General features: G+C 36.6%; 1 protein-coding gene and 1 long non-coding RNA gene across 5 annotated transcripts in view; one reads left to right on the top strand and one right to left on the bottom strand.

Moving 5' to 3' along the window:
- LOC139846789 (cellulose synthase-like protein G3) overlaps positions 1-18,303 on the top strand; it is a 32,947-nt gene extending 14,644 nt beyond the window's left edge. The window contains exons 2-6 of the mRNA XM_071836320.1: positions 15,168-15,317; positions 15,803-15,928; positions 16,039-16,470; positions 16,968-17,315; positions 17,656-18,303. Coding sequence (XP_071692421.1) covers positions 15,168-15,317; positions 15,803-15,928; positions 16,039-16,470; positions 16,968-17,315; positions 17,656-18,198 — 1,599 coding nt within the window. The 3' untranslated portion in view covers positions 18,199-18,303. The remainder of the gene's footprint in view (positions 1-15,167; positions 15,318-15,802; positions 15,929-16,038; positions 16,471-16,967; positions 17,316-17,655) is intronic.
- Positions 18,304-19,581: 1,278 nt separating this feature from the next.
- On the bottom strand, positions 19,582-24,748 carry LOC139847029 (uncharacterized). Of its 4 annotated transcripts, none has more exons than XR_011759273.1 (8): positions 23,258-24,748; positions 22,087-22,235; positions 21,791-22,002; positions 21,552-21,711; positions 21,136-21,333; positions 20,943-21,023; positions 20,619-20,732; positions 19,582-19,799 (listed from the first exon to the last, which is right to left on the bottom strand). It is a non-coding gene; the product is annotated as an uncharacterized lncRNA (long non-coding RNA). The 4 variants fall into 4 exon arrangements; XR_011759274.1 differs by having other exon boundaries at positions 21,552-22,002; positions 23,258-23,550; positions 23,643-24,748; XR_011759275.1 differs by having other exon boundaries at positions 21,552-22,002; positions 23,258-23,550; positions 23,729-24,748.
- Between the last annotated feature and the right edge of the window lie 1,310 nt (positions 24,749-26,058).

Here is a 26,058-nt window from a genome sequence, read left to right as displayed (position 1 = left end):
TCCGCAAGATTCAAGCCTTCAAGTCAATCCTCCACAAGCTTTCGTACTCTTCATCTTTTCACGAATAAGCTTATTTCCTCACAAAACAATTCCTCACATTCCTGTCACTTACAAAACAACATACAAACCATCAAACGCACCCCCTTTCTCCCCCCATTTTCATTCAAACACATTTCAAAAACAATATCCTAAGTGGCCCTTATTGCAAACAAATTTTCATAAAACATCCTTTCTAGGTCATGAATTGAGATGTAAAGACAATTTGGGTTGAGAACTCAAACTCCAAAAATTTCCATAACTTTACTTCTTAACAAAAACCTTTCATCTCAAAGCCTAAACTCTTTTCACTTAACTTTCCCTAAAAATCACATTACTAGGCTTTCAATATCCTTCTTTTCTTTGCATCAATCAACCCTTAAGACCTACTTTCCAACCTCAATAACTAATCACCAATAAACATTAAAATACAATTGGTGTAAAATGATTACAAATGATAAAAACAATCTTACGTTATAAGGTTTAGTATTTGTAACATGACCCTTATTCGCATCAAGATAGCCTACTAACAATATTTAAGGCGCTATTGCAAATACCAATACTTCACAATTTAATCAAAGATCCAGTTATAAATAGATTCATACCTGTGTTTATGTAGGGAAATTCGTTTAACTTTTTAACTCTCTTGATTCCATTTCATGCTGATAATTTCTAAATATGCAAGCTATCCACATACTTGTCACATCTCTCTTATCCAAAGTACCCCGCAAAGGTAACTTTTCCCAAGGTCTAGTCTTACTAGGCATTTCCCACATCATGAGCCAAAGATGATCACTGCTGCATAATTATGAGACGAGTACTTAAAGATGATCACCTTGCCTTGAGATAGTAACGTCCTTGACCCGTGTAGCGAACCTTCAACCAACCGATCCCAAACCGAAAAAAGGTCTTAGGTGGTTAGGTGATCTAGCACCCCAAAGGATCTATCGGCTCGAGTCTTAGAAACTACTACTTAAGCTCGGATCTCATAAGCATTTTTTCTTTCTTTTTTTCATTTTTTTTTTCTTTCTTTTTTTTTTTTTTTAACAATAGTACTCTCTTTGAATGTCTTCCTCGTCTTCAATTTGTGACTTTGTAGAACCCGCAATGTATGATGTAACGGATGGATAATGATGTGATCGATGATGATGAATGATTTGTTGTAGGAAGTCTTTTACTCATGACATAAAGCAATACCATTCACACCATAGTCGGTAATAGCCACCCCTTAAAGGGTCCATTGGAGTCAGAGATTTGTGATTTTTCCTCTTCAAGCTTACATACCTAGCACTTATGAGCATAACACTTCTTTGAGAGAATCAAAAAGCCATAAACACAAAATACGAAGCCATTTATATCCTAATCTCTAATTTAACCATTTTTCTCGCATTTTACCCTAAAGTCCTAAATACCGTTATTCTTCATTTCTTGTCACAAATAAGTTGCATTGTCATCTTTGAAACAAATACTAAACTAGATAAAATAAGATTAAATTTTTAACATTTTTAACCAAATTTATCTAACATTTATCCCTTTTCAACGTTCACCTTTCATCAATTGTCTTTCCTCAAGCATTTATATACTCAAAATTCCTAAGTCATGGTCAAAAAGGTCATTCATAATTAACAAACCACTAACAATTTGCTTAAAACTAATAAACCTCACCGGCCAAAACTAAAAATTCTAAGTCAACCCCTAATCACTACGGGTGCTCTCATGGGTAAACATCTCAATTATAACCTTAAAAAGTTTAAAAATTCCAAAAATTTTGACCACTAGGCAATTAAAACATGCAAAAATTTCAAAAAACCGCGAGAATTTATCTCTTCCCCCACACTTAAGATCATGGAATGCCCTCATTTACATGAAATCAGAAAATCAAAAATAAATTCGAGAGGACAAAATAGTGAAAAAGAGAAAAGAAAAGAAAAACCCGAATTTTTAGATCCGTAGATCGCGGAAAGACGGTGCACGATGGCGCTGAACTTACTGCCAGCATAAGAACATCGGCATCCACTCGATCACCAAAACATCATAATCAAGTAAGGTGCTGAACTTAATGCCAGACTTTGAAAAATTAAAGCAAAACCACCGTGGAACCTGAAACGAAACATACATACCATAAACCATAACTAATGGGGTGGTACCACCAAGGTACCGAAACGCCCCATTAAAAATCCAAAGTATTAAGTTTAAACACTAACAACTACCATCATCCTAATTAAGATTACAGTTATCCAAAATAAAAACTAATAAACAAAATTAAAAAGTTTTGTTTTTCTTGTCACCACACGATCACCACCGCATCCAATCACCAAGGGTTATACCCACCATAAGATCCATCATACTGCCCACCATAAGGACCTCCACCACCTGACTGACCTCCCTGGTTACCTTCATCATACTGAGAACTAGAACCTGCTCCTCTTCATCGGACCATATCCTCCCAAACTTCCTGAGCTGCTGTGCGATCATACACCCGATAAGGACCTGTCGACTCCGGAGTCCATGGAACAAGAGTGCCATAAGGAGTAAAGATGGTATTAGGAGAAACAAGCTCCATGTTATGTCGATGCCATTCGTGATGATACGTAACCTCACTAATGCCATATGCAATCTGACTTTCCGAGCGTGCTCGGGTTTCCTCATTATAAAGCTGCATATTACGCATCTGTTCCATTAAATCCCAGTTTGTAAAACGTTGACCCCCGACACTTTGACCCGCATCTTGACCACCCTCGGCCATCTCTTCATCCTCCTCCTGTGCACCCTGCGCATCTCGAGGACAACGACGACGAACTCTATATGGAATAACCTGACCATGCTCAATAGATATTACTCTTGCTCCTCGAAAAACATTTTCTCCTAACACAACCGCCTCAGTAATAATTCGCTCCATATCCGATCTATCAATCTCAAAAACCGATGCAATCCTCGTGATAAAATGACCACCTCGAATCGGACTTCCCGCAGAACGAAGTCCACTACCCTGATGTTTAAGAAAATAAGCCACTCCATAAGCAACCGAAGTAGGTGTCTTGGTTCGGAATTGGTTCACATACCAAAGGTCCGGTAAAGATACTTTCTCGTTCCCACTTCGTCGATGTGTAATAGTATGCGCAACCATTCGTTAAATTGCACGAAGAGCGAGATCCATGATATGAACACAAGGACAGTTACTCGGGCTCCATTCAGAATCAGAAGCAATATCCCCCCAAACTCTAGCTGCATCAAATTCACGACGATCAATCATATCAATTACCCTTTCAGCACCCCAAAGATAATCTCGAAAACTAACTCGTGTACGTTCTTCATCGGTATAAATTCCCAAACAAGTAGCCAACTGAAATAATGACATAGAGCGGTTAACCCCACCCAAACGAAAAGTCATAAACGTTGGATCATCAACGTTTTCAGGGTGAAGGTTGATCACATATGTAGCGTAAAATTCAATAACCAACTCCCGGTAAACTACTTCATGAATCCCAAAGAAAGCAACCCAATCATTATACACATTACCACGCCATTCCAACTGCAAATACTCCATAACCGTAGCATGTAAACCTCCCCTTTGCAAAACATTCCAATCAACCACTCGATGTGGTTCAAATTCTTTCCGAATCAATTCTTGAACATCCGCCTTTCTTTGCTTAATAACCTCCGATCTACCATTAAACCGTAAATTCACATGTAACTCTGTTTGAGGAATTGGAGGTTGTGGTTGAACCTCCTCAGCTGCACCGGCTGCAGCACCGGAACTTGAAGCACCCCTAGCATTACCACGTCCTCCTGTCTGAAAAGCACATATAATGACAAACAAAAATATATATCCCAAAGGACATGTTAGCGTTAGCGATAACCTGCATTCTCTCAAAACTATACCTAAGGCACATAATGTCAATGGTCACTTAAAAACATTCCAAAAGCATAAATCATATAAAACTCAAACAACTATCATGCATTTAGAACAAATTTCCCAACTTTCATAAATACAAAACCATGTAACATCATTAATCATCATGACAATCCTCATAGTAATTATGTAACTTCAACTAAATAAATCAATCTAACATGACTCAATTCAAAAACTTCATCTTCTCAACAATATATGTAACTTTAACCAATTAATTCAACAATCAAAACATGTAGTTAAAGCATACATATCATCAACACATGATAAACATAATCCCAAAAGTCAACTGAGTCAAACCTAGTCAACCAAGTCAAAATCCTCAATTACACATGAACCCTAGAATTCAAAATCAAAATCTAGACAATTTAAACATGAATTCATGGTAATCATACGCAGCTAACAATCATACAACATTCAAAACATATCAATTTAACTCACAAAACCAAAACCCCCAATTAATCATACCTAAGAACCCTAGAAATCAAAGAATGAAATTATAGAACAATGGGCATGAAAATCGAAGCAATAACATGTGAAGCATACATAATTTCCAATAAAAATCGAGCAATAACATATAAACACACCCCCACACTTGTTTTTAACAAAAACCCTAATGAAAATTAAAATTAAGCATGAGGAAGAAAGAAAAACAAGCAAGAAGAGGTTAAAACATACCCTAGCCATGATGTTAGTGTTGATTAGATAAAGAATCGTGAGTAAATCGAAGATTAATGGATGGGTTATGGTGTATTGGTAGCAGAAAATACGAGATGGATAAAAAGAATTAAGTGGTGGTGACAAAAAGAACTGGAAAAAACGTATTTAATCCAATTATGCTGAACGCGTCGCGTTTCGCGACAAGGTGTCGCGTTACGCGACTAGCTGGATTCAAACGCGACAACTACGCTTTAAAGGCGACAACTTATGGGGTCCGTTCTGACCATTCTGTCGCGTTTTGGTGGTGTTTGTCGCGTTTTGGTGACTCTTTTTTTTCAGATTTTATATTGTTTTTGGAGTTTTCACGGTTTACCAAGTACACAAAAATTACCTAAAAAAGAAAAAAAAGAAAAACAACAATACAAAACTCTACACGATTTGATTTTTTAACGAGTCGTTTTCTCGACTCATGGCCACGCATCATGCGTCTTTCGGGTAGAGGGTGAGGTCCTCCCTCTCGGGGTTATCGAATGCCTCGTGATACAATTTTAACAGATGACCATTCACCTTAAAGCTTCTACCCTCGTTATCTAACAATTCCACGTGCCCGGCCGAAAAAACTTTCTTCACCACGAATGGACCGGACCATCGTGACCTAAGCTTTCCGGCGGAAAATTTGAACTTAGATTGAAATAACAAAACTTTATCGCCCGGTTCAAATTCTTTTCTCATCTTCAAACGCGCATCATGCCATAACTTCGTCTTCTCCTTATAAATGCGCGAATTCTCATAAGCATGGTTTCGCAATTCCTCAAGTTCATGAATTTGCAAAAACCGATGTTCTCCCGCTTCCTTAAGGTCCGTATTACACTGTTTAAGTGCCCAATACGCCTTATGCTCCACTTCAACCGGCAAATGACACGCTTTTCCATAAATGAGACGGAATGGTGTAGTACCAATGGGCGTTTTATACGCAGTTCGAAATGCCCATAGCGCGTCATTCAACTTCCGGTTCCAAATCTTAGGATTGTTTTTCACCGTTCTTTCAAGAATACGTTTTAGTGCGCGGTTAGTATTCTCAACTTGGCCACTCATTTGAGGGTGGTAAGCCATGGAGAAACGGTGGGTTACTCCATACCTCTTAAGCACCTTCTCGAGTAGTTGATTTGCAAAGTGCGTACCGCGATCACTAATCAAGGCTTTTGGAAGCCCGAAACGCGAAAAGAGATTTTTAAGGAAGTCAACGACGACTCTTGCGTCATTAGTAGGCAAAGCTTTGGCCTCCGCCCACTTTGACACGTAGTCAACCGGCACAATGATGTATTTGAATTTTTTGGATGCGGGAAAGGGTCCCATGAAGTCTATCCCCCAAATGTCAAATATCTCACAAACTTGAATACTCGTTTGAGGCATCTCATCTCTTTTGGAGATGTTTCCCGCCCTTTGGCAAGCGTCACAAGTTTTGATAAAGGCACTAGCATCTTTGAAAATGGTAGGCCAATAGAATCCCGAATCGAAGATTTTCTTAGCCGTATAATTAGCTCCAAGATGCCTACCTGTGGGTCCTTGGTGACAATGCTCTAGAATTTGTCGAGCTTCCTTCCCATAAACACAACGACGAATCACTTGATCCGCCCCAATTCGAAAAAGATGTGGGGCATCCCAAAAGTAAAACTTAATATCCGCAAAGAATTTCTTCTTTTGTTGGTAAGTTAAACCTTTGGAAAGAATGCCCGCGGCTAGATAATTAGCAATATTAGAGAACCAAGGAGTTTCAGATTCAATTTCGATACCCATAAGGGACTCATCGGGGAATGTATCATGAATGTCCGATTCATTGAGTTCCTCTAGGTTTGGATTTTCAAGACGAGATAAATGATCCGCGGCTAAATTTTCGGCACCCTTTTTATCCTTGATCTCAATGTCAAATTCTTGGAGAAGAAGAATCCAACGAATGAGTCTAGGCTTAGCATCTTGTTTAGAGAACAAGTACTTAAGGGCCGAATGATCGGTGTAAACGACCGTTTTAGACAACACCAAATATGACCTAAATTTATCAAACGCAAAGACGACCGCAAGGAGCTCCTTTTCCGTGGTGGTATAATTTAATTGAGCCCCCGTAAGTGTCTTACTCGCGTAATAAATAGGTTTAAATTGATTAACATGGCGTTGACCTAAAACCGCGCCTAACGCGAAATCACTAGCATCACACATAAGCTCGAAAGGTTGAGACCAATCGGGAGATACCATGATAGGAGCATGTGTGAGCTTCTCTTTTAAGAAGTTGAAAGCGTTCTCGCATTCGATATTAAAGTCGAAAGGAACGTCCTTCTCAAGGAGTTTAGTCATTGGTCGGGCAATCTTAGAGAAGTCCTTAATGAACCGTCTATAGAATCCCGCATGACCAAGAAACTACGAATGGCTTTAACGTTTGTAGGTTTGGGAAGGCCCGAAATAACATCAATTTTGGCCTTATCAACCTCAATACCTGCACGAGAGATTTTGTGCCCTAAGACAATGCCTTCCTTCACCATGAAGTGGCATTTTTCCCAGTTAAGAACAAGGTTTGATTCCTCGCACCTATTGAGCACTTTTTCAAGATTAACAAGACACGAATCGAAAGAGTCTCCAAAGACAGAAAAATCGTCCATGAAAACTTCCATGAAGTCCTCGATCATGTCATGAAAGATGGCGACCATACACCTTTGGAAGGTGCTCGGGGCATTGCATAGCCCGAATGGCATTCGCCGATAAGCAAAGGTACCGAAAGGACAAGTAAATGTGGTTTTATCTTGGTCCTTCGGATCAATGGGGATTTGGAAGTAGCCTGAAAATCCATCTAGGAAACAATAGAACTCCCTTCCCGCTAAACGCTCAAGCATTTGATCAATAAATGGAAGCAGGAAGTGGTCCTTCCTAGTGGCGTCGTTCAAACGACGATAATCGATACAAACTCTCCATCCCGTGACAGTACGAGTAGGGACAAGTTCGTCCTTCTCGTTGAGAACAACAGTCGTGCCTCCCTTTTTGGGCACAACTTGAACAGGGCTTACCCACGGGCTGTCCAAGATGGGATAAATTAACCCGGCATCGAGCAATTTAACCACCTCTTTTTTAATGACCTCTTTCATATTCGGGTTTAGATGACGTTGCCTTTGCACCACGGGTTTAAAATCATCTTCCATTAGGGTTCGATGAGTACAAAAGGCCAGATTGATGCCCGGTATGTCTGAGGTTTTCCAAGCTATTGCCCTTTTGGGATTTAAGAACGGAAACCAACCGACCCTTTTGGTCGCCGGTAAGTGTCGAAGAAATAATAACCGGCAATTGGGACGTACCTTGAAGATAAGCATATTCCATGTGAGGTGGAAGCTCCTTAAGCTCCAAGGTGGACGGTTCTTCGAGAGATGTTTTGATGCGGAATTCATTTTTCAACCGGATAGTTTCAAATGATTCCGATTCTTTAAGCTCATCCTCTTTTAGCAACTCCTCCAACTCAACTTCCGGGTCGAAGTCACCGTTGACTTCACCCATCATGATTACATTCGACGTGTCTACACTTAACAATTCCTGCAAATCATGCTCAACACAATCGTCAATAACATCAATAGCAAAACATTCATCATCGGTTGAAATAGGGTGTCTCATGGCTTTATTAATGTGACAAATCACCCTCTCATTCCTAACACCTAAGCTAAGTTGTTCTTTTTGAACGTGGATGATAGCATCCGCGGTGTTAAGGAATGGTCGACCTAGAATAATGGGCACCTTAGTGTCCTCTCTCATCTCTAAGATCACGAAATCAACTGGAAATACAAGTGACTCAACCTTTACCAATATGTCCTCGGCTATTCCAATGGGGGTATCAAAAGAGTGGTTCGCTAAGCGAATCCCCATTCTCGTAGGTTTCAAGTCTCCTAGGCCGAGTTTAAGATATAACGAATATGGCATAAGGTTAACACTGGCACCTAAGTCGGCAAGTGCGTCGCACACATCTGAATTACCCATAGCGCAAGGAATAAGAAAACTACCCGGGTCGCCCAATTTTGGAGGCATCTTACTCTTTTTCAAGATGGCCGAACATTCCTTATGGAGGAATGGGGCGGATACCTCATGGTACTTACCTTTCTTGGAGATTAGATCTTTGAGAAACTTCCCATAGTTAGGCATCCCTTGGAGCACTTCCGCGATTGGCATGTTCACGCTAATCTGTTTAATCATGTTTGCAAATTTCTGATATTGACTAGCGAGCTTATCCTTTTTTAATGCTTTCGGGTAAGGAATTGGTGCTTTGTATTCCTTCAATGGCGGTGATTTAGTTATGATCTCCGGCGGATCATCTTCCTTTTTCTCTTCGTCAAGCGACTTTTCTAACTCGGGCTCTTCCTCCTTTTCCTCCTCATTAATAGGTACCTGCAAAACATTAGAAGAAACAATAGGAGAAGACTTCGGAGTCTCCTTGTTAGTAAACAAACCATTTCGAGTGGTTATAGCATTCACGTGTTCATTTCTTGCCGGCACCTTGTTGTTGGGATTGGATTGCGTATTAGCTGGGAGAGCACCCGGCGGTCTCTCCGATAAAGATTGAGCAATACGCCCCACATCCCGTTCCAAGTTCTGAATCGAAACCTACTGATTTCTAACTTGCTGTTTGTAGATTCCCCATCTTGCCTCAAAGCAGTGATACTCTCGTCCGTTTTCATGATAAAACCCCTTAGCAATTCTTCCAACGGAGGCATCTTATTCTCTGGCTGCTGAACTGGTGGCATAGGCTGCTGGAAATTCCTAGGTGGTGCTTGCGGATTTCTATTATTAAACCCAGACGGCCTGTACGGATATACCTTCTGATTACCCTGATAAACCGGATTACCACTCTGATAATTGTTACCGCCCATGTTATTCGCCTGATTGAAAAACTGTCTCCCACCCGGAAATTCATTAAGGGCAAAATCACCCTTCTTAACATAACCCAGATAATTAGCCTGTTCCTCCATTGATGCTTGATCACAATCTTTGGTAAGATGCGGTCCTTGGCATACTTCACAACCCACCTTCATAGCATGCATCTCTTTAGTCATCGATTCCATTTGTCTTTTAACAGTTGCTAGTTGTGCTCTAACCGATGCGAGCTCATCACTAGTTTCGGTACTAGCGACATGAGAAGAGCGAGAAACATCTAATTCTTGATGCCAATTATACGAATGCGTGGCAGTATCTGAGATGATTTCGTAAGCGTCATCTGGAGTCTTTTTCATCAAAGAACCACCTGCAGCAATGTCAAGTTCTTTCCTTGTTGGCACATTAACACCTTTGTAGAAAATTTGGACCTTATTGAAGTTGTTCAACCCATTTTGAGGACAATTACGTAACATTTTTCCGAATCGTGTCCAAGCATCATAAAGTGTCTCATGTGGCTTCTGAACAAAGTGATTAATTTCGCTATGCAGTTGAGCGGCCTTTACAGCTGGAAAGAAACGTTGCAGAAACTTATCTTCCATTGTAGCCCAACTATCAATTTCACATTCAGGCAATGAGTCTAACCAATCCTTGGCGTCATCTTTCAAAGACCAAGGAAAAACCCTCAAATAGATAACTGTCTCGGCGATATTTGCAATCTTGAACAAGTTGCAAATGCTTTTAAAGTTCCGAAGATGCTCAAATGCATCCTCTTTCGGTGTACCCCTGAACTGACATTGATGAGTTATCATATTAAGAATCTGTCCCTTGACTTCAAAATCTGTAGTGACTGGTGGTTGTCAGATGGCGTGTCCGTTACCAGCCCTTGTGGCTTTCATCAATGCTTCCATAGTCTGTCCTGCTGCTCCTTCAGCCATGTTAACTTCTTCCTTAATATACTCAAACTCCGGAATATAAAAAGGTAACTCAGCGAAATCCTCGGCGATTTCCTGTTCTTCTTTCGCTTTGCTGCGTGTGTAGTAAACTCTAGACGGTTCCAGAGTTATTTGTACCTAACCTGCGATCACACCACAACAAAACCGCGCGTAAATCTAAACAAAAATAGTAAAACAGAAAAAAAATAACTTTTGCAAGAATTGCTTCTCACAAAAGGATCGAATAATCAAAAGCTTAACCAAATTCCCAATAATTACACCGGTCCCCGGCAGCGGCGCCAAAAAGTTGATGTGTAATTTCGTACTCTAAATTATTAGCTAAATACCTATCGATTATCACACAATACAGGCAACTATAACCAGTTCGTGTAGTAATTAAACAAGTATTTGACCAATTCGTTCCACAGAGAGCAGGTAATTGAAAACTTGAACTATTAATTATTCTAAGCTTTAAAAGGGGTTTTTTGTTGTAAAACTGATTAAACGCGAAAGTAAATTAAACTTAATTCAATAAGAAGCAAAGGTATCCACTTAGCTACAATTCCCTAGGCTAGGATTGCTCGTTTAAACTCGTTAAGTAAACAATTACGATGATGTGACACTGTATTTATCTGTCGATTCCTACAGTTTAAGACTAATAACCTAAGTATAACTGTCGTTAACCTAGAGTTACTAACCAATTCACAATGATATTACTCAAGATTACAATCTAACTTAGGTTGGTTTGGTGTCCCTTACAACCTCACAATTATTGCAACTAATTTCAAGCTCAACCACTATACGATTAATTTTATTATCGGTGTCCCTCATAAAATCTCACGTATTCCTAAATTATTCACGTTCAATAATCTAGTAAAAGCTATTAATCAATTTAACTGTCGTTAGTTAATTAATAACTTCCGTGATCTAACAATCAATAAGCTTTAATAATGGTGGATCTTAGCTAGACATAAACTTGTGTAATTTTGATTAATTGTTATTAACCAAAAGATCGCAATCCATCACCTAGGTTCATGCATCTAAGTGAATACTAAATATTTAGCTACTCATGGTAAAACAAAGAACAAATAAATAAGAAGAACAATTAAACATAATCATTGAATTGAATGAAGAACAAATTAATAAAAGTAATAAAAGTTAATACAAAGATTAAACTAACCAAGAATGATATTGTAGCTTAAACCCTTGTAAAATAATGAAAGAAAGACAAAGAAATTCGCAACTAATGTTGCTGTGGAAGAAAATTCGTAATAAAAACTGCATACCTTAAATTGGGGTAAAATTCGTCTATTTATAGAATCTGGAAAAACAGCTGAAACTGACTCATGTCGCGTTCCGCGACATACCATCGCGATCCGCGGCATCCTCATCGCGTAACGCGATGGACTGGGACGCGATATAGCAGACTCAGACGCAACAGATTGGTCAGAATGCCCTTTTTTCCATGTCGTGTTCTGATGCACTTTGTCACGTATCACGATGACCAAAACGCAATAAACCTTATCCTGAAGCGATGGAAACTGATTTTTTCACCCGAGGCACATTTATCTTCAACTCTAACTTCGTTTTGGCTATATCTTCAATAAAATCAACAATAATGAGCCAACGAACCATATCTTGACACTTTCTTCAATTTAAACTCAAATAACTCGATATCTCCATCAAAGTCTTCAAAATACCAACAAATGGAACAAGATAACGCCCAAAATATATGTATGAAAATGGCGTTATCACACTCAAACGCATCATTCGGTACATTAAAGGCACTGTTTCCCTAGGGTTGTATATTCCGAAGTCCACATCGACTTCTCTTGTTTCTTACACTGACGCAGATTGGGCTGGTTGTCCTGACACACGTCGTTCAACATCGGGTTATTGTGTATACTTGGGTGATACGTTGATTTCTTGGTCTTCTAAACGTCAGGCCACTGTTTCACGGTCTAGTGCAGAAGCTGAATATAAGGGAATCGCCAACGTTGTTGCTGAATCTTGTTGGTTACGTAATCTTCTACTTGAGCTCTCGTGTCCCATTCAAAAGGCTACACTTGTGTTTTGTGACAACGTCAGTGCTATTTATTTGTCCGGCAACCCAGTTCAACATCAACGCACCAAACACATTGAGCTCGACATACACTTTGTTCGTGAAAAGGATTCTAAAGGTGATGTACGCATCATACACGTTCCAACCCGGTTTCAAATAGCAGACATTTTCACCAAGGGTTTACCACGTGTGTTGTTTGAAGAATTTCGATCCAGTTTAAGCATTCGGCGACCGAACGCTTCAACTGCAGGGGAGTAATAGAGTCAAATACGTGTATATATTGTCTATAAATATCTTATATATTATTTGTAGATATCTTGTGTTATCTCTTCCTAGAATAGGGGATATTAGTTACAAATAGATGATTTGCAACTGTATATATATTCGGCTATGTTGATCAATGAAAGCACGACAGAATTATTTTACATTCAATATCTTACAACTAATAATGTAAATGTCTAGAAATGAAATTAAAGGTGACCTGGAAGGTTACCTGTTATAACAAGTCAAATACATACAATAAAACAATTTAAATAGTTGAATGCATATAATAGGAGATTTAAAAGTTGAATGCATACAATAGCAATTTGGTGAAAGTTCAATACATTTTCAAACAATTTTCCCTTTAATCATCACCATCTAAAGCTTTGTTGCAGTTAATTATGGGTTAACTTTATTAAATAATCACTAATGAATGAAAAAAAAAAAAAAAAAAACTAAACTTACATAAAATTTACAAATAAAAGTTTACATAAATTTGCAACTCCTTACCTTTAATCATCACCAACTTGGGGTACTGTCAACCCAGATCGATTCTCACTTCAAGCGAGAGTTTCCAATATTTGATGGTACTGTCAACATTAATGCGTATTGGAAAGGTCTCGGGTTTTTTTTTCCAACCTTCAATGGTACCGCCAACATCGTCGCGAATTGGGTTTTTTCCTAACGTGTAAGGTGGCATATGATTGCGAAGGTGGTTAAATTCTCTCTGGGTGATACTGATATCATTATTCGAAAAAATATGACATGATACTCTCACCAATCAAAATACTGTACATGTTTATTTCTCTTTCCTTTACTCTCTATTCATATGATTTGTCCAATCCATTATTTTGTTGTTGCAAGAAACATGTGTATCGGCAGAGACATGTTAGCTCTGTGTTGACTTTGTTAACCCATCCAGCGGTCCCCGGTAGCCCACTGGAGCCTGGCGAAACACCATCACCCATTTTCCCACAGCATGCCAGGCCCGAGATTCGAACCTGCATTGTTATTGTTGCAATCTTCGCATGCGTGGGACCAAGGGATCATTTGGGCCCGGTAAGAATGGTTTTTGATCCAATTATTTGGAAAATCCTCACCTAGTGAGAATCGAACTCTCACCTCCCCTAAGAGAGAGTGAGTCATTCACCACTAGGCTATTGGCCCATTCTTCAATCCATTATTTATAACTTTCTTTTTTGTAAAATTTATGTAAGTTTAGCTGAATGAATGAATAAATATCATTGAATTCACTTATGGTTTCATTATTAGAGCACCACGAGTCGTGACACTGGGCTCGGTATTAAATCTTAGTGTTAAGCCTAACATTGGGGTTTCACACTGAAGCCAAAACAGGAGAAATCGTTCAATGTTAAATTTCAGTGTTAAATCAATTATTATTTTATTTTTTATTGACTATGTAGTTTAATTATTATTTAAAATATAAAAACAAATACAATACTTTAATTAATAACAAAAATATAGACGATAAAAATATAAAAATGATCCAAAATATATACTCCGTACTTAATTAACACATTTTTTTTATTATTTAAATAATAATGGCCCACAATCTATATAAAATTTGGGCCATTTTATGTTGGATATAATTTTTTTGGCCCATCTAATTTATTTAAACCTAACCTAAAATTCAAAATTCTATACTGTGTACCAAATTACAACCCCCATTCTCCCTTCTACCTGCAACTATTTTAAAAGCAAAACCAAAAAACAAAAAACATAAAACCAGAAAATAGTGAAAGAAAAAAAAAAACCAAAAAAAAAAAACAAAAAAGATTGAAAATCACCGTCGCATAGGCGACGGTGGATGGCGACGGCGACGATCAACGGCGGGTTAACGCCGGGACGGAGTGGGAGGTGTCGACGTCCCCGGCATCGAATGTTGGCAACGGCGAAAAACGCTGACGACTCCTAGTGCTCTTAGGGAGCCCAAAAAAATTTATACTACCCCGTCTAAATAACATACACCATAAGTTGTCATTGTTAAGAGTGTCTTATTAATTTAGAAGTCCCTATATAATACATAAAAATTGCACCATTATAAACATAAGACTTTCCATAGATAAAAAACTACTAAAACGTTAACATTAGAAATTAAAGTTTTCAAAGCAATTGTATGAAAATGTTTTATCCTCAAATGTTATTTGACATGAATCATGATAACTAGTATTTGAGGCTATTACAAAATTTTGAGCTCCGTTCGATTTTACTTTACATATACTTAAAGGTGTCTATACTTAAAGACGTCTCCATTCATTATTTAGAAAGTGGCTCTACCGATGTCTATCAAGTTACATGTGTTTATTAATTTAAATCGTAGCTACTCAAAATGTATACCAAATTAGTCTGAAATGGTATGGGGTATAATGTTTGTACTGTGATGCAGGCAATGTATGAAAGTATGAAATTGAGGGTGGAGACGGTGGTGCAGAGTGGTGGCCTCTGTTCGGAACAACGGACAAAATCAGAAATCCGAGATGCTTTTAGGCAATGGACGCCTGATTTTACGCGTCGACAACATCCTTCTGTTATCCAGGTACATTTCGTTGCTTAACTTTTACAATTTTTTTTGCCAAATACTACGCACAAAATAGTCCAGTTGTTATACAAAAGAAGTTATTTTAAATCTCAATCGGCCCCTATATGTGTTAATTATTATTGATCATTTAGTGTTACATATACTGCTAGAGGTTTTTAAAAAACCGGTGCCACACCGGCTTTATATAAGAAAGTTGAGTCTCGTATAATTCTAAAATTGTGGCTAACTAATATTTTCCACATTAATCTTAACTGAAACCTAATTTCAGGGCCGTCATTTTACAGACATTAAATTTTATGGGCGTTGTTCAATAAGTAAAAAGTAACCCTTTTTATATACTAAATTTTTCCCTATATATAAGGATAAGTTCAATAATGCTATAAAAGGTCATAAATTCCCATTTGAATTATGGGCCATGTGTAAGTGCTTGGACATGCCCATATCCAGCCCTGCTAATTTTATTACGTTTGTACGAAATACAGATTCTATTAGACAACAATGCAGATAAAGATGTAGTAGGAGGTGTTATGCCAAATCTTATCTATGTTTCACGAGAGAAAAGTGTCGATGTACCACATCATTTCAAGGCTGGAGCACTCAACGCCATGGTAATTAATCTCAATTACAAATCAAATGATTAACCAGTAACATAACTTATGCTCAAAACCTAAGTTAACTCACTTCTAACGAACTTATTTAAAACCCTTTCATATTGTAGCTTCGGGTTTCTAGATTGATGACCAATGCTCCAATAGTCCTAGTTCTTGATTGTGATATGTACTCAAACGATCCTGAAACGCCACTTCGTGCATTGTGTTACTTTTTGGATCCAAATGTTGATCCAAAACTAGCATTTGTTCAGTTTCCTCAACGATTCAGATGCATTAACAAAGATGACATTTATGCTTCTGAGTTTAGGCCCGAGACGGGAATTTTATTTCAAGGTATGGATGGTTTGTTAGGCGGTCAGTTTATGGGCACAGGAGGTTTTCTTATTCGTCGTGTTATCAGCGATGGAACACCACATGTTATTAGTGGCGATGATACCAGGGGAAATGATTCAAAGCTAATAAAAAGTGAAGACGCTTTAATTTCCGTATATGAAGTAGCAAGCTGCACGTTTGAGGATGATACCAAGTGGGGATCCGAGGTTAGTTTTTATTTCCAACAGAATTAACTTCTTCCCTTGTTCATCATTAATGATTTTAAAATTACATACTGAAACAATTATTAGGCTATAAGTTTAGGGTTGGTCCAATGTCCGATTGTGGGTTTGATTCTATTAGGGTTATGGTTACGTTTAAGGTTTTGCACTTTATAAATATCGTGTTATAATAAAGTTATACATAGAGAGTTTCTCTAATATAACATTGTATCAGAGCAAGTCTGGACCTGAGACTTAGTTGTCGCTGATGTCCTTATGCTGCCACGTCAAATCTCTACTTCCCCTCTTCCTATGATTTTCCGGCATTCCAACATACCGTACCAACTAATAGTTGTAGCCTTACTAACAACTAATCAACCTTAAACGTAAACCTACTCCAAATGGACCTAAGCCCACAATCGGACATTGGACCAACCGTAAAATTATAGAATAATAGCAAGTGGCACAACTCGTGTTAAATGGTAATTTGCTAATTTTTGTAGATTGGATTTCGATATGGAAGCTTGGCGGAGGACACTTATACAAGCTATCGACTTCATTGTGAAGGATGGAAGTCGATTATTTGCAATCCAAAACGAGCTGCTTTTCTTGGAGGTGCACCGTCAACTTTAAATGATGCATTAACCCAGATAAAACGATGGTACATGGGTTTCCTCGAAATATCCTTTAGCAAATATTGCCCCCTTATATATGGCACTCGATCAATGAATCCACTTCAAGCATTATGTTACTCACACTACACTTTTCGCTCTTTTTGGTCGATTCCAGTCTTGATCTACGCGTTCTTGCCTCAGATCTCGCTCCTTAACTCATTTCCAATTTTCACAAAGGTACAATTTAACTCGACTTTCATCGAAGGCGAATAGCATCCTATAGTAAAAGATAACATAAATTTCAAAAAAATCTCGTTTTATAGTACTCTCTCGGTCCCAAAAAAGTGTCTAGCTTTTTAAATGAATTCAGTTAAACTTACTTTGAACATACGAGTAAGACTGACATTTAAGCAACATATATTAAATCTAACAAAAATTTCTGAAAGACACATATTTATGAACTGCGTGAGTATTAGTTTGTTCATTCAGCACATTAGAATGATATTGTAATAAACTTTCTGCTGTTACAAGAATGTAGCATGAAGTTTATGTTCTTTAATTGTTATGATAATTTCAGGTTTCAGATGATAGGTTTTCATTGTATGCATTTCTGTTTCTTGGAGCTTATCTTAAAGATTTTCTCGATTTTCTGTTTGGTGGTGGATCGGTTCAAAGGTGGTGGAACCAACAAAGAATGTGGTTAATGTGGGGACTATCAAGCCATCCGTTTGCATTGTTTGAATGGTCTCTTAAATCTTTAAATTTATCGACATTCGGGTTCAATGTTACAAGCAAAGTAGTGGATGAAGAACAAAACATTCGTTACGATCAAGGAGTGTTTGAATTTGGAGTAGAATCAGAGTTGTTTTACCCTATTACTGTCGCGTCATTGATCAACTTAATATCGTTTGTTTATGGAATTATGGTTGTTAGTGTGAATGGGCGATTGGATGAGTTTTTTGTTCAAGTTTTTATATCTGGATTTGGTGTGGTGAATAGTTGGCCGGTTTATGAAGGTACGGTTTTGAGAAAAGATCTAGGGAAGATGCCGTTGAAGATTACGATAGCGTCAATAGTGATTGCGATCGTGATTTGTTTCATATCGTCTCTAGTTTACTAAGTTTGTAACTTGTTGAAAATGGGTGGTATGTAATTTGCTATTAAGATAACTATTAACTTTGTAACTTATTAAGATAACTATTTTTGTTATAAATTCGAGCATCAATTGAGAATTTAATTATGTAATTTGATATGCATTGAGTTATGGAGTCCTCGGTGAGTGTCTTGCAAATGGTGGGTTCTGCCCATATGTAACAAGGATCCATCGGGTTTTTTTTAATAGGTGCAATATCTCGAGGTTTTCTCCTAACGGGTGTAAAAAATGAGCATGACATGTGACTTCGTGGATATGATCGAGTGGGTGACTTATAGCCCCCATCATTGACATTAGTACCGCCATAAAAAAAAACTCACTATGGATGTGTTTTTCCTGGTTACCTAACCACATGGTGGTGGTGGCGGCAGCAGTGGAAACCAGGTGCTCAATTCCTTTCTTTTGAAGACTCACTCAAAACTACCGTGGATGTTTAAAGAATTGATTTCTCTCTTTTGTGATGTTTTTTGATACCAAAATAACTATGTTTCAATTTTTACTACAAATTCAATCGCCAATTGGATTTTCATATAAAGTTAAGCATCATAAGCTACTTCCGTTTTTTGTTTATTGTTAAAGAGATTTAAAAATTTTATAATGGTTAGACTTAAAAAGATTAGTAGGCATAAGGCTTTAGGGCATCACAATGAGAGATTGGGAGGTTGAATAAGAGGATGAGTACAAGTGGTTTTACTTCAATCATACTACATATCTTTTTTTTTTTTTTTTTTTTTTTAGCTAAAAATAACGATTACTATAAAAATTAGAAACCTTTATCGAAAAATAAAAAAACCTAAAAACTAATGCAAAGGAGCACACAACAATAAGACTCGAGGGTAGTAAACAGAACACACCTCACTATAGAACTCAGCCTAAACGGGACACCATGTCAACAGCTCCAAACCACTCCAACATCCCAAACTACAAACAACAAAAGAAAATACAACCAAAACAAACGATCGTACAAAATAATCAACAAAATCTACCTCTAACAAACTAAATCAATTTGGACCAATCAATCCGACCTTTCAAATCCAGCTTAGAAATCATACTATACAAGTTTTCATGGACAACCGTCTTAAAATCATACGTACGTAACTTGATATAGTTACATAGTTGTATACTCTGCCCTGTACTTGACTCTATCCACATGTGAGAGGACATCATTTTATTTGGCGCTTGTGAATTTTGTATACTTTAAAAAATCACAATCTTGATCAGTTACTTTGATGGGTTGTTGTCAATTATTTAAGGCACTATATATTCCATTCGAATTCCAAATTGTACTTTAACTCAAAATAACCCTGACCTTTTGTGATATCAGTAAAATGAAAGTAGTAGAAATAATTAATACGATAACTTAATTAAAAACAAGCAATTCATATTTGGTTGCAAGTACATTAACTAAAAACAAGTAATTCAACATATAACGACATTTTTAAATAAACGACATTCGTAAATAAAACAACATTCTAGTATACGTCCTTAGTTTGCAAAAAGTCTGTGCACTCACATAGAGCCTTAGCTTTAATACACTTGCTTCTTAGTACGTAATAACCACCTGAAAACTATATACAATATGATAAACGTGTAAGTTATCAAGTCCGACAACCTAAAAACAACCTAGGTCGCAATTATGACCCACACTCAAATTTTCAGCTTATACAGTCGGAACGGTTTTAGCTATTTGACAGATTTAAACTCTAAGTTACGTCTAGAAATAAATTTCTGGTTAAAGGAGACTCGATAAGCTTTCAAACGACATAAGATACGCCTTAAATGGAGTTACGGTTGATTAATTATGATGATTCAAAGACAGGGGTTATTCCGGCCCAAAAAGTGAGCTGCACAGCATCTGTCTGCTGTTACTGCAGCTGCTAATCTGCTGAAATCAGCAATCAATATCAGCCCAAAACTGATCCAAAACTCACTTAAAATATGTCTAAACAGTTGTTAATCCTTTTGGTACAAAATACAAGTTTTCTAGCATGTTTGGGGTCATTTTTCACAACTTTCAACAACAAAATTAACTTTCACTTTACTATAAAGATTTGGATGCTTAAAATCATTTATGAAACTCTACTATTCTTTATAACATCACAATTTTAGTTTACTCATGGTTATACACCATCCATAAGTTCAATAACACCAACTAATCATGTTAACATTAACTTGATGTAACTTTGACAAATATAAGAAGCATTTAACAACATGCATTTCATCAAACACTATGTGGTACCTTTAAATCCGAATTTGAGGTCTTAAATACTTTAGTTTTAATTAACTAATGAGTACTTATTTATATCATGGTTTATAATCCATTAACAAAAGCCCTAAATCCCCAATTCACACAAACCCTAAAATTAGTGAAGAGTCATGAATTGTACCTTAACTAGTTTTAGAGGTCCGCGCGTTGCGGCGGAAGTTGATCACCTTTTTGATGTCATGATTGGAACGATTATAAATATAATGAATGTTTCTTCAAGTATTTTCCTATAATCCTACAATTCAAACCAAAATGAACCCCAGTTTTATGACTCAAAGTCGACATCATAGTATTAATCGTAATTAGGTAAATGACATATAGGAATACACATACTAAAAGAACTTTAGCAGTTATGTACGTGGTTGTCTTTTATGGGGTAATGCACATGAGTTGTTTTCAACAATGTCGTAGATATATGTCGGATGCAGAGATGTATGAAATTTACCTCGGTAATCTCAATCCTAACATGACCTTGTAGGTAGAAGTACCGGTTTTTCTAACAGCTCGTATGCTTCAACATCGGATCCTGTAGCGTGCTCGTTCCGTAAAGTTAGTGGAATAACATTCCTTCATAAGTATATTATTTTATGATTTAATAATATAATACTCCGTATAATCTAAGAATCAAGAGAACATACTTAGGTTTGCGATATCAATCTACCAGGAGCTTCTTTAAAGGAGGAGGGTCTTGTTCGAATGGTTTACACATCATAGGCGGTGGTGCAGATGCTCGTCTTTAGAGTTTGACCTCAAATTTTCACCATACCAAAAAAAAGTAGTACACAATGGCCGCTGACACGTGTAGTCACAAACATCATGATACAAATGTAATATATCTGTTCAAGTTATACGAAAAAGATAAACCCAAATAACTATTGCAAAACCATAACATAAGGAAAAGATAAACATAGTTGCATACACTGTAAAAGTATTCAACTTTTTTAAAAATGTAACTTTTCAGGAATGTTTGGGCAGATATCATACACTCGATAACAGTGATGAAAAAGTGTAAACAATTATATGGTACTAAAGGAGTGGAATCATAGAAACATGCCTTTGGGGAAAACAACAATAGGAGAGTGATCTTCAAACACATGGCTTGTTTTTTTCCTGACAAAACTTTTATCATGCTTCTCCAACAACCAAGTGTAAGTCTCTTTCACCACAACCATCTCCATCATGCGCCACCGACAACAACTATTAATAGCTTATTACTGCAGTAAATATAAATCAACATTATCAAGAAAGCTCCAAAACAACATGATATTTATAATAGAAAAGAAATCCACATACTAAAGTATGATTTATTTACTCTAATAGACTTTTGCTTAACCACTTTAACTACAAACTTAACTACCCTACTGAGCTGAAGGTCTATTATGGCCCCATCTTCTTCCAATTTCTATCTACAAACCATTGCTGAGAATCATCTTGAGCCCTCTTCATACCATTGTGTCTTGTCGCATTTGTCTTCGGATCATAGCACATAATTTTTTCCCATATATCTGGCATAACCAACATACCAGCCTTATTTCGATTATCTCATCCATAAATCCTTTTATTACAATTTTAGAAGTGTCAATACTTACCCATAGTCAATCACACCATCAGTTGCAATCAGACCAGCAGCAAGATGTTAGAAACTAACCCATACGACAAATGAGTACATTGACTTTGCTATCAAGCATTGAAATCGTAGTAATACCAAGACAGTTACATTGAAATCGTAGTGGAGCACCTGTAGCATAAAGGATTCACAAAGTCAGCACACACACACACACACACACACACACAAAAAAAAAAAAAAAAAAAAAAAATTTAGTAAGTGGTAATTTTTACCCAATTCCAATTTATCAACCCAACACAGCATAGACTACCAATTCTGAGTTCTAAGCATACATAAACCGTTGGTATTAATATGATATATATGTCAATAGTTAGTAGGATGATCATAAAAGTAGCTAATTATTAAATATTAAATATAAGCATTAACAAAAGAAAAGATGACAGATGTGTTTGTTATAGCAAACAACATTCAGATACTTTGTGGCTTCATAAAAGTAACACATTATTGATTTGTGGGCCTGTGGCTTGTTTTGATCTATAAGACCTATCTTAAGTTCTAATAATACCAACTTATGTACAGTAACATTCTTTTATGAGAAGGTAATTTGTAGATTTAAAGAAATTCCAACACTTTGCTTATCTTTTTATTTTTTATACCGTTCATTTCATTTCGTTGTCTTCTAAAAATGGTTTGTTTCTATATGTAATGCATCTATGTTTGGTGTTTCGGTTTTCTAAGTTCTGCAAGTATTGTACATTTTATAAGAAGTGCGCGACTTTTTAAACAAAAGACTTGAATTTATGTCGCAAGTAACCCTAAGGTTCACAACGCTACTGTGTATTAATAATGTTTTTCTTATCAGTTAATGACCCATTCATATTCAAATCGGTCAACATTGCCATATCTAAAAGGGTATACATAAGATGGTCTCTATTTGTAAAATATAAGACCACAATTCGTGTGCAGCATGAAGATATTTTCAACATACTATATGAAAACAAATAAGACCACAATTTGTATGTTACACAGAACCAATATTATATCAAACAACATTCAGTTACTAACTTACTATATCAAACTACAAATAAGTAACTATAACAATTTACTTCATGGATAAAGAACCAATGTTATATTATTATATATTATATCAGATTAAATGACGAAATTAAAGTATTAAAGTACACGAAATTTACCTTGACAATTAGAAGTTGCAGGCATTGATCAATTGTCACCATTCATACAGCAGCCATTTCAGAGGCGTTACAACTAACTATATACAATCCTCTCAAATATTTCAGACTATAACATATTATAACAGTGCTTCTAGTCTAAAATCGGGTTATATACATATCACCAACGTTCATCATAAAATAAAACATACATCAGTATAATCACACATAACCATCAATTCAACCAACAACAGCAAATATACCAGTGAGTTTGGCAAATAATGGGCATTTTATGCCAAACAGAGCTGAAGCATTAGCTGCATATAGATATGAAAGCAATCATCGTTAGGAAAAACAACAACTAAATTCAACATAACAAAACGAACGTGAGACATCAATATAAATGCACCTATAGGGCAATAGGATTAGAAAGCCCAATCAATAACAAACCAACATCGTGACAAACATCAGACAGACCCGAATAGAAGAACCCACATATTGATTTCGATGACTTTGGCCACATAATGTAGCATCGCTACCATCATCCTTAATTGTTGATTTCCTAACACGTCTCTTTGTCGATACAAAAGAACATGAGCAATCATCACCACTCCCACTATCAAGAACAGATGGAGAAGCAGCTTATACGAACTTGGGCAACTTCTTTTTAGGCGACATTATGATGCAAACTAACAACCACTAACAAAAATCTAATCCAAACAATAAAACTAAAATATGCACAACAAAACCAACTTTGTACAAACATCAAACAATGTAGAAACATATATCAGACTAAAATTGTAACAAATTCAGAAATTCTTCTAAAAAAATCACACGAAACTATGGCGACACCATACATATATGTTTTCAATACAAACTGTATATATGATTCCAGGTGGTTAAGGTGTGTGGTGGTGAAATAAAATGTCTAGTGTTCGAATCCAGGTCAACGCAGTTTATTTTTTCCCTTCTCAGACACTATAGCAGCCTAGCACTCCCAATCTTATGCCCAATTCGATTAAGCCTGTTAATTGTAAATCCAATAACCCAGACCTTGACCCATTTAAGCTTGATTTGACCCATATTAATATCCAGACCCAATACTGACCCATATAGTAATTCATCGGACTTGGACAAATCTGAAATGTGTGTACCCAACTTCAATTTTTGTATATTATGTGTATGAAACTTTCAGTTTTAGTCTATTGTGTATATTCAATGACTTAATCAATCGGAAACTGGTCTTTGTAATGATGTGTCTATTGTATAAGACGTCATATATGTCATACAACACATATTTAAAATTGCATATACACAATTCATATTGTATACTTTTCCTGATACTAATCACTACAATATACACTTTAACTTTATCTTCATTTCATGACATATGACATTTTATCTTTTAACCTAGTCTACCAATTGCAATTGACAGTGTAAGTGTAGAACTCATAATACTGTCAAAACAGTTGTCGAATATCGGAAAAAGCAAAATACCTGACTACAAAATTGAATATCCAACTTTATCAACGAATAGCAAAACTTCTTCAGCAATTAGATTGTGATGGTTGTGGTGAATGGAAGCGTTGTTGGCTTCGGAGGCGGCGGCGGCGACGTTCGACGCAGGTGGCGATGGTGGTGATGGTGGCGATGAATCTGGAACCTGGAGTCAGCGATGGTATTTAGGGATTTTAGGGAACAAGGTGCTAGAGAGTAGAGGAAGAAGCGGGTCGGGTTAAAATGGGGTACTGTTAACGTTTGATATTAACCAATCAAATGCTAACACCATTTACCACAATTAATTAGTATTAATATAGATATAAATTTTGAGAGATTGTAGAGATGAATGAAAGCAATGGAGTCTTCTTAATTTCAATTTCTAACTGATCTTTTTGATCTCTACACCTCCTCTTTTCTTTTAAAATATCTTTCTCAACAAATTCTCACACAAAATGAACTAAAAGTGACCAAAAAGTTGGACTAATCTTCTAAATAAAAGTTCCTGCCTATAAATCCGAAAATTACAATCTAGTCTTCCTTTTCTTAAACTTTCAATATACGGCACCATTTTAACATTCTAGAGTCAAACTTTGACTACTTTTACTATTCAAGAGTCAACAAACTTCTAAACTTTTAATCTTTATTTAATGAATAATGAATATCAATATATAATAGAATTATATCTTGTTGGGATATTACACTAGCTTTTTCTCCGATAGGCCACTGGATGTTGACAACATGTCGACATGTCGTTGAAGACTTTTACATATCGTCCGCATGTGTCCCTCGGCTTTTTTCTTATTCCTAATATTGAAAAGCAATAAAAGTCGGCTCAGTTTATCATGGTAAAGTTATATACGTAGGTTAATAATTAATTGAGTTAAATGTATCGACATTATCTCATTGAAGACGTCATGCATATGTGTCATCAATAATGCACCTTCTGATAAATATAATTATCAACTATAACATCTTACGGAGTACTCCGTAATATTTAAACAACGTAGTTCCGAATTGGTACGAAACTAGTTGTGAAGCACTCGCTTCGCGCCGGGGGCTCCGTTTTGAATGCGAGTTAAAAAAAAAAGTCTTGATCTATTTTGTAAAAAAGAATTTTTTTCGACATCTAATATTGAAGGGTTGTTCCTTTTGTGAAAGTTGATTCTTTTAGCGTTCGGGTTTTATTTTAAAAAAAAAAGTTAGTAAAGTGGGGGTTCGATTTGTATTTTAATAAAAGTTAGGGGGTTAAGTTTGTGAAATTTGAAAAAAATTTACCTATAAAGTGGGAGTTCGATTTGTATTTTAATAAAAGTTAGGGGGTTAAG

Source organism: Rutidosis leptorrhynchoides, chromosome 5 (assembly GCF_046630445.1).
Source record: "Rutidosis leptorrhynchoides isolate AG116_Rl617_1_P2 chromosome 5, CSIRO_AGI_Rlap_v1, whole genome shotgun sequence".
Classification (NCBI taxonomy): Eukaryota; Viridiplantae; Streptophyta; class Magnoliopsida; order Asterales; family Asteraceae; genus Rutidosis; species Rutidosis leptorrhynchoides.
Note: the sequence above shows the minus strand (reverse complement) of the source record. Positions and strands in the feature narration are given on the sequence as shown.